This window comes from Papaver somniferum, chromosome 1 (assembly GCF_003573695.1).
Source record: "Papaver somniferum cultivar HN1 chromosome 1, ASM357369v1, whole genome shotgun sequence".
NCBI classification, from domain to species: domain Eukaryota; kingdom Viridiplantae; phylum Streptophyta; class Magnoliopsida; order Ranunculales; family Papaveraceae; genus Papaver; species Papaver somniferum.
Window position 1 is genome coordinate 62,697,659 of NC_039358.1, and position 15,753 is coordinate 62,713,411.

General features: G+C 34.3%; 1 protein-coding gene across 1 annotated transcript; it reads left to right on the forward strand.

The window, feature by feature from the left end:
• The first annotated feature begins 9,970 nt into the window (after nucleotides 1-9,970).
• Nucleotides 9,971-13,597, forward strand: LOC113289134 (protein NRT1/ PTR FAMILY 8.1-like). Its single transcript, XM_026538318.1, has 5 exons — nucleotides 9,971-10,215; nucleotides 10,302-10,407; nucleotides 10,495-10,712; nucleotides 10,872-11,431; nucleotides 12,597-13,597. Exons 1-5 carry the CDS (start codon nucleotides 10,141-10,143, stop codon nucleotides 13,117-13,119), a joined length of 1,482 nt encoding a protein of 493 aa, XP_026394103.1. The 5' UTR covers nucleotides 9,971-10,140; the 3' UTR covers nucleotides 13,120-13,597.
• The last annotated feature ends 2,156 nt before the right edge of the window (nucleotides 13,598-15,753 follow it).

Here is a 15,753-nt window from a genome sequence, read left to right on the forward strand (position 1 = left end):
CTGCTGAAATTGAGCATATTCTGAAACGTATAACACCACCATCTACCGATTTTAATTTCAATGGTTAAAAATATATTGATTTTTAACGACTTATTTTCAAAGTAGTAGATGGTAGTGTTATAGTTTCGGTATGCGCTCATTTTTAATAGGAACATAGAGCTTTGTGAGAGGAACATATCCTCGATATATCAGCTTCAAAGTCGTAACTGTTTGGTTTTTATTTACAAAAATGACTCCCAAAATGTGAGATAATATGAGAATAAATGTGTGAACGGATCCTCTCTATACATATACATGTACAATACTAAGTACTCGGTTATTTGGAAATGTATTGGTGCCTTAAATTGATAAGTTTCAAGGATCCAATTGCATCTTTGAGACTTTTCACAATAATTTATCCAACTATTGTAAACAAATTTCCAGTTACTACATGTAAACATTGTCGTACAGTAAAAAAAATTTGGTAGAGTGAAACTTAATTTTCATGAATTAGTCGATAATAAATATAGAAATTTTTGTAGATATGTATTCCTATCACAAAACTTCAGTTCATACTTTTTTAACGGTGACCATTCTAAGTACATATCTTGGATCCCAGATACAAAAACTCCTATGCAAAAACCAATTACAAATAGTGATGACCTAAAAAAAGTTAGTGACTTGATGACTGAGCACAAAAGTTGGGATTCTGAAAAACTATCTAGGTGTTTTCATACCCAAACAATAGGAAAAATAATGAAAATAATAATACCTGTGGAGGATAAATGGACAAACCAAGATGGACCCTAAATGAGAAAGGTATGTTTTCAGTCAAATATCTTGAGTAAACACTTCAATTCGGGTGGTCCTGTTGATAAAAAATGGAATATGATATGGACTATGGAGACTAGTCCTTCTATTACGAATTTCATTTGGAATGCGGCCCATTCAATACTTCCAAATAGTATGCGAATGGCAACCATTCTACCTGACATTGAAAAAACGTATAAATTTTGTAATAAGAGTCAAGAAACACTTAATCAACTATTCTTGCAATGTAATTTCTCCTCTCAGGTATGGATGCATTTTAATTTTGATATGAATTTCATTAGAAATGATACTGTTTCGTTTCATAAATCGCTAACTGACTATTTTGCTAACCCACAAAGAGGTGAGTATGATATTGACTGGCATGTTCTGTGTATTACTATAGTTTGGTTTATTTGGAAAGCAAGGTGCAAAGTTGTTGTCAAACAGGAAAGGCAGAATAATGCGGTAACATGAAATAGCATAATCCAATTCATCAATAGCTACAACATCATTAGTACAAAACAAAGCTAGGATAAGTTATCCTGTGTTAGTGGTGGTCAGGATTTGTCCAGACAAAGATAAATCAAGGGCTGTGGTTCTCCTGACCAAGCCCTACAACTCGCACGCGTGGCATTAATTGCAAAATTATGAATGAAAAATGAATACTCAAGTCAAGATATGGATTTTCAAAAATTATAACGGGGAGGTTCAAACTCATGACCTATTGTGTCATAAAAGTGTCCTCTAACCAGTGTTCCACCTTGGTTGGAATTAATAGAAAAAATAAATCAACGGTGGTGGTTTGTTCAACCTAAATATCATAATTGCTTTATTAATTAGTGTTTCACTAATTGCACATAATAAATAATCTATTCATTATAAAGTGTTTTATTAATATGTGTTTCACTAATTGCTCATAAAAAATGAAAGTGTCATTTATTATGAAGGACAAAATATTGGAATAGATGAAGCATAAGAACAAACTCAAAAAAGTTGATAATAACAAACACCAAACATGGTTGTAGTTCTCTTGACCACACCCTTATCTCGCACGTGTAAGTGGTGGCAAAGATTTCATCTCCCAATTGATAAATCTATGGCTGTAATTTCTCCAATAAAATTAACATTTAATGACCCATTAATGGAAATCTAATATAATAAATATAGTAAATGATTAATATCATAAATGCCTAACTAATTAGTTTTCCACACTAATTGATGATATTAAATTATTTATTAATTGCTCATAATAATGTTTGTTCACTATTGCTCATAATAAATAATTTATTAATTATTTTCATTATAAAATTTCTCTTAATTAAATTAATAAATTTGTATTTCTATTAATAAATAATTTTGATAAAAACAGAAAAAATATCGATAGATATTAGTTGCGATAGTAGGTTGTGGAAGCGGTGGCGAAGGTCGAATGAATCACTAATCTAAATAACCACTAATCACAGTTTGGTTTGGGTTAAGTCCTATAAAGCACAGTTTGGATAACTTTGCCTATGTAAGTGGCGGTTCAGATTTGTCTTCACAAGAGATAAATCTAGGAATGTAATCGTTTGTCATAAGTGATGGTTGTGATTGAGATTAGAAATGCATCTAATGGACAAAAGTTATCATGTTCCATAATTCTTCATAATAAATAGTCTATTAATTAGCCATGATAATATTTTGTTAAATGTCAAATTAAAAATGATAATATATAAATTATTCTACTAATGAGGATAATAAATATATTTTTATTACTAATACTTAGAATTAGTTTGGTATTGCTGCGAGCTTTACAAAAGTGCTTTTCCGATGTACGTTATTGTGCGGAGCTATGTAAAAAAAACAATTTGTTGTCGATGTACGTTACTGTGCCGAGCTTTGCAAAAAATAAGTAATTGAATGGTTGAAAATTATAAACTAAAGATAAAACTATTTTAAAATGTAGACATATCTCTGAAAATATCAGGTTCAACTATAGTTAGTGAGAAAATGAGAAAACCAGACATATCTCTGAAAATTGTTTATTCTATTTTATTGTGCGTAAAATAAGTGAATTTTCTACTATTAGAGTACATACACATGTAATATTAAATTTACTAATTAGTATTATTACTAAAAAGTATTATTTTTCTTAACCACTTTTTAAAAATTAAAAATTTCTTAATATTTATTGTTGAAAATAAAAGTATATTTCAGTGATACGATGTAACATAAAATGTAGTTTGAAAATAAAGATAATTATCTTTAAAGAATAAAATGTAACGAATAAAAATTGGTGATCATATATAGATTCAAGGATAATTGTTGTCAGTTATAAAAAAAATGGGATAGAATTGGAAAATAAAATATGAAATTAGGTTGAACTATAGTATTTTCTTTTGAAGCTTTTAAAAGCTCATTCTCCCCCACTTTTAAAATTGATAGATTATGGAAGTGTACACTTTATCAAATATTTACCAAACACTAAGATGAAAAAGTATTGCTATAAATATGTTTTCAAAGTATTTTTTTTTTAATGAAAAAAAGCAGCACCAATTAGTTAAATTGGCTAACAATTATATAAGTGGACCATAATGACGGTGGCAAGTATTGGTGCCCAGTAAGTAATTTCGCATCGCCTCACGTATTTCTTGATAAATGGTTTAACGTTATTTTTATTCAATGATGATGGATAACAGAGTTTATTGTTAGTAGAGCTTATTGTTGTTAGGTTAATTACTTAATGATTTGACTTACTAACTAATCATGGTTTTATTATTTTTATGCAACGAATAACCTCACATTTGGAAGCATAATGTCGTAGAATGTGATAGCCTGACCCTCTACCGATAATGTCCTCACTAAGCCACTGTGGTCATCTGACAGTATTGAGTTTTCAATGGTCACCTGCGGTCATCTAGCAGCAGCTTCTTAGGAGGTTACCCATCCCAAGATTACTCAATACCGAGCATACTTAACTATAGAAATTTTTCAACAACTACGAAGCCAATTATGATGAAATGGCCTTGGTGTTAGGAAAGGACAAACTATTACCTATTTCCAACTTAATTTGGAGTCGTCCTCGGGTACGGAATATGTTCAATCCTAGTCTCTGGCATTTTTTATCACTCATGAGACCCTTTCCTGACACAATCCGTCAAGCATACTCTTTCTCCCTAGACATGTAACCCGTGGTCGACTCTAATACCATTTGTAAGGGCCTGATCCTCCGCCAATACTGTCCCCACTTAGTCACTCTGGTTATCCGACAGTGTGGGATTTTCAACTAAAACTGATGTGGTCATCCAACAACAGTTTTCTGGGAGGTAGCCCGTCCCTAGATAACTCTAGCCCGAGAACGCATAAATTCAGTGATTTTTACCAACTTTGGATCCAACTATGTTGAAAAGGCCACAATGTTACGAAAGGACAAGCCATTACCTATATTCCATTCCGGTGAACTCTTCCTGCCGAATTGAATTACGTACATAATATATATGGGAATTTTGAAAAACTAGAACTACATCGTATGTGAGTAAAATGGTTACCATCGGAAATGACTTGACATTTTAAAATATACTCTCTCCTTCCCACTATTAAGTGACCTACTTTATAACTAAATTTAGTTATAAAATAGGTCACTTAATAGTGGGACGGAGGTAGTAATATCTTAAGTGAATGAATTATCTTTTAATTATGTCATTGAAATAGTAAGAACATACAATAAGCTTGGGCATCTCCATACATAGCACCGAAGCTTTTTAGTTAAAAACCCCACACCTCTTATCCCAAGGTGGTCAAGTGGGGTTTGGTGTTATGTGGTTGGACCCTGAGTAGTGTCTGATGGTCCATGAAGATCCTAACAATTGGTATTAGAGCCCGTGGTTAGGGCTACTGTCCGAACGTAGAAGTGGTTGTGGATGTCACCCTGTTTAGGGCGCAAGTGGAATCAGACTCAAGGTGAATAAGGCAAGGCCCAAGGTTGAACTGGCGCTCAAGGTGGAGCTAGTGTCTCACCCATTAACTCAGGTGGAGCATGGTTCTAGATCGGCAAGGAAATGCTCAAGGTTGAACTGGCGCTTAAGGTGGAGTTAGTATCTCACACATTAACTGTCAAGTAGCAGGGTTATATATGGGAAAGGGATGCTCAAGATGGAGTTGGTGCTTGCCTTCTCATTAACTCAAGGTGGAGTAGGATTGTAAGGCGCATAGTGACAATAATCATGATCGATGGGTAGCATATACAGATGGTAATCATATGGTGAAGTCTGATTGGACTGGTGAAGTGTTTTAATATCGCCAAGGTGGAGATTGTTGGAGTATGTGGCGCGATAAACCACTTAAGTATATCTAGGGATGGTCCCACATGGAAGAAAGATGAGTACATGTGGAGATTAATAAACTTGGGCATCTCCTTACTTAGCACTGAGGCCTTTTAGATTAAAACCGCACACCTCTTATCCCATGGTGGACAAGTAGGGACATCATCGGTGTTATGCTGTCGTGCCCATAGTAGGTTCCTATTGTCCATGAAGATCCTAACATTCTTCACTAAAATAAGGAATATGCAGAAAGGTAATACCATTTCAAAAGATCGATAAGATATCCTTTTAAACTAAAAAACATATCAAATAATAGAAAAAATTTGGGACAAAATATGTAAAAATTAATTTCGATATAATTTCATTGCTGGCTTGAGAATACAACTCGAAAAAGGAGAGACATAGTATGTGAGGATGTCAAGGCGGAAAATACTAGAAAGGATTTGTGAAGCGAAGAATAAAAATATCTATCGGGTTTCCCTTTATTTTGCAATGATAAGAAGGATAAACTTGATATTAATACATATTATATTTAATATTCATATGTCGGAAAATACATAACTAAATAAAAATTATGTCCGTGCCGTTACTGCATGGGTTAAGACCTAGTTATAATTAAACCAGGCCACAACATAATAAATGATATGTATTACAACACAATATATGATGAAACTCTGCAGATAACTACTACACTTAGAAGTTGGACTACAAAGACTGATCTTATAGAGGAAAAAAGAATTTCACCATCACAATAAATATTGCTCTGATTATGCTGGGCTGCACTACAAAAGCAGGAATTGGACTAACTTTATGTGATTATACAGGTACAGTTAGAGAAATCAGGGAATTCTATGCTGACTGTACAACCAGAGATGAACTAGAAAAAGCTGGAGATGATGCGTCTTTCCAATGACCAACACATTGGAGTAGCCACATGATTTCTTTTAGGAGTGATTCAGAACCAACCTTGCTGTTGCTGGTAGGAATGTATACAAAAGCCCGCCAACATAGATATAAAATCAGTGAAGACTCTGGTAACAAAGAGAAGTTTGATATAAATTTCATAGCTCAAGATTTTACTTTAGTAATGTCGGAAAATGTAATATGGGCTATAAAACTAGTTATTTTTTGTAACAAATCTATGATCAAACATAACTGGATAGATCACAACTTATGGGCAATATTAACTTACCTGAATGGAACGAAAATATAATGGTGTATCGTTGCTCCTACTAGGGAAACAATCAACATATTGAGGTTTATTTTCTTTTAAAAAAATCACTTACGATTAGGGTATCTTTGGTCTCCTTTATGATATTTGTCTTCTGTTCTACTGAAAATATCCATCTCTTGTACAATAATCTGTCATTGTATTCCATTTAGCCCTCTTTGTTATACTAGTTTTCTCTAATTTACCTGGTTTTGTTTTTAATTTTTTTTTTACCTTTTGCGGAGGTTGTATCTTTCCAGTAACATGTATTCCCTCCGTCCCTAATTAGTTGAGCCATTTGTAGTTTGTACAATTATTAAGGCAAGGAAAGAAGGGGAGTATGTTTAAGTATTTTTTACAAGTATGCCCTTATGGATAATAATTTGTAAAACTTCGAAATGATTTATCTATTAAACTATACCACGGTTTTTTGTAAACTTTATACCGTTGAAAAGCATTTGAAAACACCTACGTAACGAATATAAACATGACTATCAAATTATACATATTTCTTATAGTAACAATAATCATTAAAAGGGTAGTTTTAGAAATATCCCCTTGATTAGTGAAATTGCTCATCTATTTGTGGGACAAAATTTAAAACCAAATAGCTCAACTAATTAGGGACGTAGGGAGTAATATTTTTAATATTTTATTAAAAAATAAAATGAAAGTAATGAATGAATGATTCAAGAACTTCAAAACAGAGCTTAACTGGGGGCCCCGAAAAATAATTAGGGGCCTCACACTAGAGGACAAAAAAGGTCATTAAAACCTAATTTGAGTAAATCCTTATCCAATTTTTTTTTTAAAATACTAATCTACCCTTATTTAGTTAGTGGTAATTTTACTTAATTAGTGTTAATCTCACTTAATTTGATTTTAACCTTTTTTTTTTTCCAAAATTTTTGTTTGCAATTTTTTTTTTGTTTGTTTGTTTTTGCCCAGACCTGCATGAAAAGTCGTCAAGGTAGTGAAGTATTTCAATAATGACTCTTAACAGTCGTTAAAGTTTCTAAAACGACCCTCATAATTCGTCAGTATTTCTTGACGACTCTGAACAGTCGTTAATGCTTATAAAAGAGTCGTTATCTTCTTTGAAGAGTCATTAATGGCGGAAATACATTAGAAGAAGTGGACTTTTATAAGAATTAACAACTGTTTAGGGTCGTCAATAAACAAAGACGACTCATGAGGGTCGTTGACGACCCTTTAATGTATCTCCGAATCTTAGAAGAGGATAACGACTCTTTTATAAGCATTAACGACTGTTTAAAGTCGTCAAGAAACAATGACGAATTATGAGGGTCATTTTGAGGGTCGTTTTTGAAACACTTCAATATCATGACGACTCTACCAAATTTGGTGACGATTCTCCAATAAACAATGACGATCCTTCCATTTTTTTGGACAGAGATATAGTTTTTGGTCATAAAGAGTCGTTAGTGTATAAAAAGGGGTCGTCAAAACTCAGAAAAATGGTCGTTATCTTCTACCTTCTAGACATCAACGATTTTTCATACAAATAACATGCATATGAAAAATCGTTAGGGTATATAACTATGAGGTTGACGACTCTTACTTTTCAGTAGTGATGGAGAGTCGAGAGGGAGGGGAGGAGGGGACTGATTATTTTTTTGGATTTAAAAATGAAAATGAGTTGGGGTTGAGAGTTAAGGATTAGTAGAATTTTAAGTTTTAGGTTTAGCGAAGAGTAGAACAGTATTTTCACTATATTTTGGGATGGAAATAGATTTTTTGGGGTGGGAATAAAATTTCTGAGACCCCTAATTATTTCTTGGGCCCCAATTAAGCCCTGCTTCAAAAGTGCACCAATTGGAAATAATTGACATGTAGGTCATCAATATATTGAAGAGTTTTATGCTAGTACTTCCATTATAAGCCTTTTTCATCGAAAACAATAAATACGGCAGACCTATAAGTAATTAAGTTGCAACTTGGAAAGGTGGAACTGACAGACGGGACCATACTACATAAAGATGTTAATAGAGATAGCATTGCGGTTTCCCAAGCCCGAAGGCATGTTGTCTTAGTGGCTCATCAGTCTCCTCTTCTCCACTTCATTACGATTTTCCTACCGAGAGGGATGCCAATATTAGCGGGTTGATACCACTAGTACAGGACAAAGAAAAACTGGCAGACTCCGACTGTTGGATTTCTGAAATGGTATCATCCCGCTAATAGTGGTATCCCCTTAACAAAATACGTACGTTCCATAATCTGTGATTGGAATCATCAAGTCCAAGACCACCACCAAAACTAGTTATCTCCCTTTTTCCTTTCTTAGATGGATGGGCTGGCCAATCTCTCCATGTAGGCTGTAGCCCTCTCCCTCTGGCATCTTCATTCTTATCAACAACCAAAAGCTGCTGGACCATTTCAGTCCTGGTGATCCCGCTAGGAAATTGAATGGGATCAAAAGTCCAACTAGCTAGCTAGTGTGCTTGTGATTTTATTGATACACAACTAAAGTCATGATTTTAGCCAGACATATAATGTGTTCACACAAAAAATAAACAGAAATAAATGATGTTTATTTCGATGAGTTTTTCCGTGCACTATCAATTACTTACCCGATCATTCATACATATCCATTCAATCATAAGTGTGAGATACGTACTGAAATGATAAGTGATTGACGTATCGTTTTGATCTGAGAAATATGTAGATTTTTTGTTTGACTACTATTCTTAGCTGCAACTTGCAACAAGAATTACCGCATTCCTTTAAGTTAGCCGTACACCATCACAACCACTCAGGCACTGGTAGCTTAGTAGGTCATTTCATAGTTGATCTATTAAAACAACTTCAATATGATCACGGGATGGGATTATACATGCATGGTTTACCTTGGGAATTCCATGTCAACAAAGCTCAAGTTAATGGGCTTCCACACCTGATTTTACCCTTCCGTCAATGTCAACAAGAAAAAACAGAACAAGCCAATCATGATTGCTCATTTAGCTGAAGCTGGTGTAAATGAAGCTTCTTAGATCACTGACATTTGCTGGATTGAGGGGGTTTCTTTCTATAGTTTTCAACCTAGTGCTAGATCCAATATCTGGAAGACCGCGAATTACTCTAGATTCTCAAATTATGCTTCGAGTTAAAACCAAAAAAACACTTTTGCCACAAATTATTATTTTATTGATTTCAATCAATCCTTTAGAAGGCATCAGTTTGAAACATGTTTTGTTTACTCTCCTCCGGCCCTTGTTTATTAAATAATCTTTCCCATACCTCCAATTATATGTGTATATGCATCAATAACTAGTATCAAATCTTCATTTGATTAATTTATTTTGAGATACTGACACAGATGTAAGACAGAGTTTAGCCTGTTATATGTTTGAATGTAGAGTTAAACTCTATCGACATGTAGACTGTTGTAGAGTGTGCTAGTGCATGTGACAGACATGTGAATTCTTCATCCTCTTTCAGACCGTACAAGTAGAAAAGGGGAGTTGGACCAAGGATGCATGTATAACGTACTTATTAATATCTATCTATACCCGTTAACTGTTTGGTTGATGCATTTACGTCTTTCTGCATCAACATTGCTAACATGGAATATCAACTAGAAAAGCCTCCCTGGAAGTAATAAGGACCAATCAATAAGCAAGTAGTCCAAACATGACGGAGGATTAAGTCAAAATATGAAATGTTGTGGCCTGTATACAACTACTTCCTGTAGCTGAGTTTTTCTCCTATTTAACTCAAAGAGTTTCCATAGAAAAAGAAGATCTTATGCTAGTACTAATCTTCTTCAACTTAACTGAGATCAATAACTAGTTAATTAATCAAGTAGTCAGTGCGATCATGGATGGAATTACAACTAGTAGTTCGTTTCGTCAACGGGATCATCTAAGAAAAGATGAAACTGACAGAAATCAGGTATATTAATTAACTTTCGTATTGCATTCTAAGAGAATAAATTTGCTTCAGCTTTCATATATTAACCTTCGGTTCTGATCATACAGAAAGAAGATGAAAAACATTTGGTGAGCAATGGGAGTCTTGATGTCCGAGGCAGAATTGCCGACAAGCGAAAAACAGGTGGATGGAAGGCTTCTCCGTTTATCATAGGTACACATATATATACACATGGGTATAGTAAGATCGATTCATTTGTAGACCACTTAATGTTGTATTGACAGTTACTATATGTTATAGTGAATGAGGCGGCTGAGAGATTAGCATTTTACGCGATTGCCGTCAGTATGGTATCTTATTTGGTTCTAGAGATGCACCAATCGCTGCCCGTTGCTGCAACTCATGTTACTGACTGGATTGGAGCCGCTTTTGTGCTAACACTTCTTGGCGCTTTTGTGGCTGATGCTTATCTAGGACGATTTTTAACCATCATGGTGTTCTCTTGCATCTATGCTGTGGTAAGTAATGAAATCAAAATTCAACAGCCAGATATATTAGAAATAAAACTTGTTATTAACAGCTCACAGCACTTACAGTGGCCGATCCGGCTGAGCCACCCTGTTATGTTCTATGTCTGCTCTGCCTGATCTTGTTGTCTGATTGAATTTTTCCACCAGGGAATGGTGTTGCTGACGATCTCAGCATCAATAGATAGTCTACGTCCTCCACCTTGTGTTGGTCGAGTTTGTGTGCCAGCAAGTAAAAACCAGACAGCTTTCCTATATTGTTCCCTAGCCTTAATCGCGCTTGGAACTGGTGGGATAAAACCATGTGTTTCATCATTTGGAGCTGACCAATTTGATGAGACTGACGAAAAGGAGGTTTACAAGAAGTACTCTTTTTTCAATTGGTTCTTCTTTGCAATCAACATTGGAGCACTCCTTGGTATTACAGTGTTAGTGTATGTACAAGTCCAAAAAGGCTACGGGTGGGGATTTGGTATTCCTACAGTTGCAATGTTCAGTTCAATTGCTATATTAGCTGCAGGAATACCGTTCTATCGGTACCAGAAACCCATGGGAAGTGCTTTTACAAGGTTCATTCAAGTTGGTGTAGCTGCGGTTCAAAATCATTGGAAAGGGACGGAAGTGCATCGTGAAACTGTTCTTTTCGAGGTGGACACTAAGGAGTCTGACATTAGTGGCGCCAGGAAACTCTCCAGAACCGAGCAGTACAGGTATCCATTTGTTAACCTTATGGACAAGAATCGATTTTGAACATTTTTCCTTCACACATTATTTTGAGATTTTTGTGAGTGGGAGGGCAAAAAGCTATTTGAGGAGAGAAAAATCGTAGTCGAATCGCTAGTTTGGACCAACTTCAACATACTTTCTAATTTAGACCACAAAATAACCCATCCTAAAAACACCTACTGACTACACAAAATTCTTACCCATTTTATAAACTCAACCATCACCATTGCGGATTGTTTTACTCTCTAATCATGATTTGTATGAAATTTTTAACAAACTAGAAAATTGTCATTTTTGGTCTCGGATCACATAAAAAAACACATTGCTTCTTGTAAGACTTTGACTCGGATCTTGATTCTGAAATTATTTTGGTGAATACTCATATCTTTAATTTTTTGAGTTCAAAAGAGTTTTCCAAAATTCCAACAAATTTCTTTTACCATGCTAGAAAACGAAGGTAAATTTTGTGTAGGCAATATTTAATATTTGTAGCTTCATCCGAGTTAAAAAAATTATAACTTGGCAAAAAAAGAAATGCTAGAAAATTATGCATTAGAACCGCTATATAAGAATATCATTTGTACCACATAATAATATTTTTGTATATAAATTATCCTTATATGGGGTTTCACTTGCAAAAGATAAATGGCTAATTTGTATTAAAACACATGTAAATGAAATTATGGTAAACAAATATTTATCTAAAACAAGAGATTTACTTTTTATTTTTTTTGTTATGTATAAAATTTAGGTTTGATTTGTCAGAATTCATAAAATCATCAACTCACAATTATATATATTTTATTATAATATCAAATTATTCTTCTAAAGAGGTAAATTGATTAAAACGGGACCTAAAAAAGATATTACTTATTCAGATATAGAGTTATTTATAACTTGCCTAAACGGAATCATAAAGTTTTATTCGGATATATATGAATGTTATTTATTTAAAAAACATTCTTAGATGAAAGTTCTACTGTATTGACAGTCCAAACTAGTGAGTCAACTTCGATTTTATCTCTTCTCAAGTCGCATTTTTCTCTCCCTTTAACCAAAATCTAATTCGAAGCCAAAATATTCTTTAACTGGTATACTTTAAACAACTCATCATGTGCCAAATCATAAAATTATAATTTTTGTTGTCAGGTTCTTGAACAAGGCAGCGGTTATAACTAACCATGAAGCCGACACTACTAACCGATGGAATGTCTGTACAGTTAAACAAGTTGAAGAATGTAAATCTTTCATTAGGGTTTTACCAGTTTGGGCATCCACTATTGCACTCGCCATTTCATTTGCACAACTTTCTACCTTCTTTATAAGTCAAGCCTTGATTATGGATCGAAAACTTGGCTCCAACTTCCTTATTCCTGCTGGATCAATTCCTGTTTTTGCCTCCATCAATGCTCTGATCCTTGTACCAATCTATGAAGGGTGGATGGTCCCAATCCTTCGTCGTCAAACAAGTCATCGACGTGGAATTACATCGTTACAACGAATGGGTGTTGGGTTATTCGTTTCAATCTTTGCCACCATATCTGCAGCAGTGGTCGAGAAAAGAAGGAAAGATCACTACCCGGTGCCATTTTCAATGAGTGTTTTCTGGTTGCTCCCACAATTCTTCCTTATGGGAAGCGCCGAAGTGTTTACTTATGTCGGTCAATTGTAGTTCTTTTATGATGAAGCCACAGATGGGACTAGATGTCTTAGTAGTGCAATGTTTCTGAGTGAGATTGGTATTGGAGCTTGGTTGAGTACAACAATAGTCTCAATTATACAGAAAGCCACTGGTGGCGAAGAAAAAGGATGGTTAAGGAATAAATTAAACGAAAGCCGACTTGATTATTTCTACTGGCTGTTAACTGCAATCAATGTTGTTAATTTCTTTATTTACTTGTGGGTTGCTTGGGTTTACAAAGGCAGAGATGTTGTTGGTAGCACAGTGAGTGATGAAGCCGTGGTTGATGATAAAAATTTGACAAATGAAGACCCAAACAGAATTTAATTGATGTCAGATTCGGCAATATTGTTTATTTTTACTCGATCACACTCACTCTTTTGTAACTAGGTTTACAAAGCAATTTATTTATAAATTTAAACCTTTCCGTGCAGAATAAAATTTTATATTTTTTTTGTACCCAAACAGTTCAGTGGTTAAGAAAAATAATTCTTTTTAACATAACAATAACCTCTAATAATAGAAGTCAGATACTCCAATAACTAAATTTAAACTATTTTCAGGGATATGTTTGTTCTTGTCATTTGCTACAACAACAATAGTTGAACCTGATATTTTACTAAACACAATTTGATACTTTTTTAATCAGCTTCAAATTTTAGTTTATATTTTACGATCATTCAAATATTTTTTTTACACACCACAACATATCAAGGAACAACTAAAAATCGCTTTTACAAAAGTTACAACACTATCAAACTAAGACTTAGATAAGGCACCCTTCACAAAACATATTTACCTATGTGTCTAGTCTGACGTGTTAAATTGACTTGGTGCTCCGGTGTATGGTTTAAGAGATATGGTTGCCACACTTAAATGTACCACAACTCAAAAATCCCTTATTTTGAGTTCTACTTTTGACGATCAAATGATCCCTAAATGATCCCTTCAAGGCAGGTTTATCCATTAGGAATTCAACCAAGGGTTTTCACCTATACACCTGCGCAACATAGTAAGGTAGGGTTTGCGTGAAGTAAAAACTCATATTGCTGTCAATTCTCTGCAAGATGCATACGAGCTAGCAAGGTCAAGACAAATCTAATATCAACTTTGAAGAAAACCATCCAACGACGACTTCTAACCCTTAGAGAAAAAATCCCCCTTCTTCACCAAAGCATTCATCTTTTCCTCCAATTCTCATGATAGTTACCTGGACTGATCAATCTCTTCAAATACCAAGTTCTCCTCTAGCCATTGGGCGTCTGACGAGGAGTGGTGTTAGAGCGTTTCTCGGTTGAACCCACCAAGCGTTGGTATGTCAAGTTTGGTTGTCATATTTTAGTTCCAAATTAAACTCGAAGTTGTTTGATTCGATTACTTGAATTAACTTCGTTAGGTTAGACTAAGAATGAAAGAATATTGAGACTCGCTCTTGTTACTCATGCAGAAACTGAAGACGTGTCGGCATCAACGAATACATAATCCTTCAGTTTGAGGTTAATAATAACATAACTGACTTGTTACATTATAATCTTTGTTCTTTCAAGTCACCATTTCTTTAAAACATAACATATGAAGTAAAGTTTGTTTAATAATTATCTTTAGTACAGTTGACTTTGTCATTGTACTATGACCGAGTATCAAGGAGAAAGATATACTAGTTGTTTCTTACTACTTGGGTATATGGTGTTACGAAGTATAGTTTATCTATGGACTTTGTGAATCGACATAACACTAATTGGTAAAATGTTATCTTTCGTGTATTGAACTTCCGGAATGAATTCAACCATAGTGATTATAATATGTGAATGAATATCATAAACATAATCTAAGGGAGTGTTAGAGCATAACTCGGTTGAACTCACTAAGCGTTGGTATGTCAAGTTTGGTTGTCATATTTTGGTATCAAAACTCATCTAGAGTCGCTTGATTAAATACTAGAGTCAACTCTTGGAATGCTGAGACATACAAGTTTTACTCTGAAGACCTGAAGAATGTGAAGAATTAACGAACTACAACGACGACATCATCCTTCCACTTGAGGTTAGTAATATTGACTTGAACTGTTTCATTTCTAACGTATCTTTCAAGTCGTGCTATATTGAAACATAACTGCGAAGCTGTATATACTGTACATATTGTATAATACTCTAGTGATGTTACATGATCATAATAGTATGATCATAGTATTAGGTAATTAGACTACGAAGTATAATGCTTATCTTTTGAACTTTCTAGATATGACATCGACATAATCTTGTATGTACTGTTATGATTATGTGAATGGGTTATGGTGAAGATTTCATCCTAGGAAATAATGTTTTACATTTGTTTAATGGAAGTACATTCATGAACTTGTTTTCGTGAATCGAAAGGGAAATTCGTGAATCGAAAGGGAAATTATTAGGCTTATTGGTCCGGCTATTCATTGCAAATATTTGGATGACCAATATGTATGAGATGGTAGAACCGATATTAACTTATGTTATGTATCATGGTATAACTAATCAGAATGCATGACGTATAATTTGGTATGACTGGTTTTTGTTAATTGGTGTAACCGATCCTAAGTAATCACCATGTGATGATATGATAGATCCTTGTAATTGGTGACCGATTCTAGTA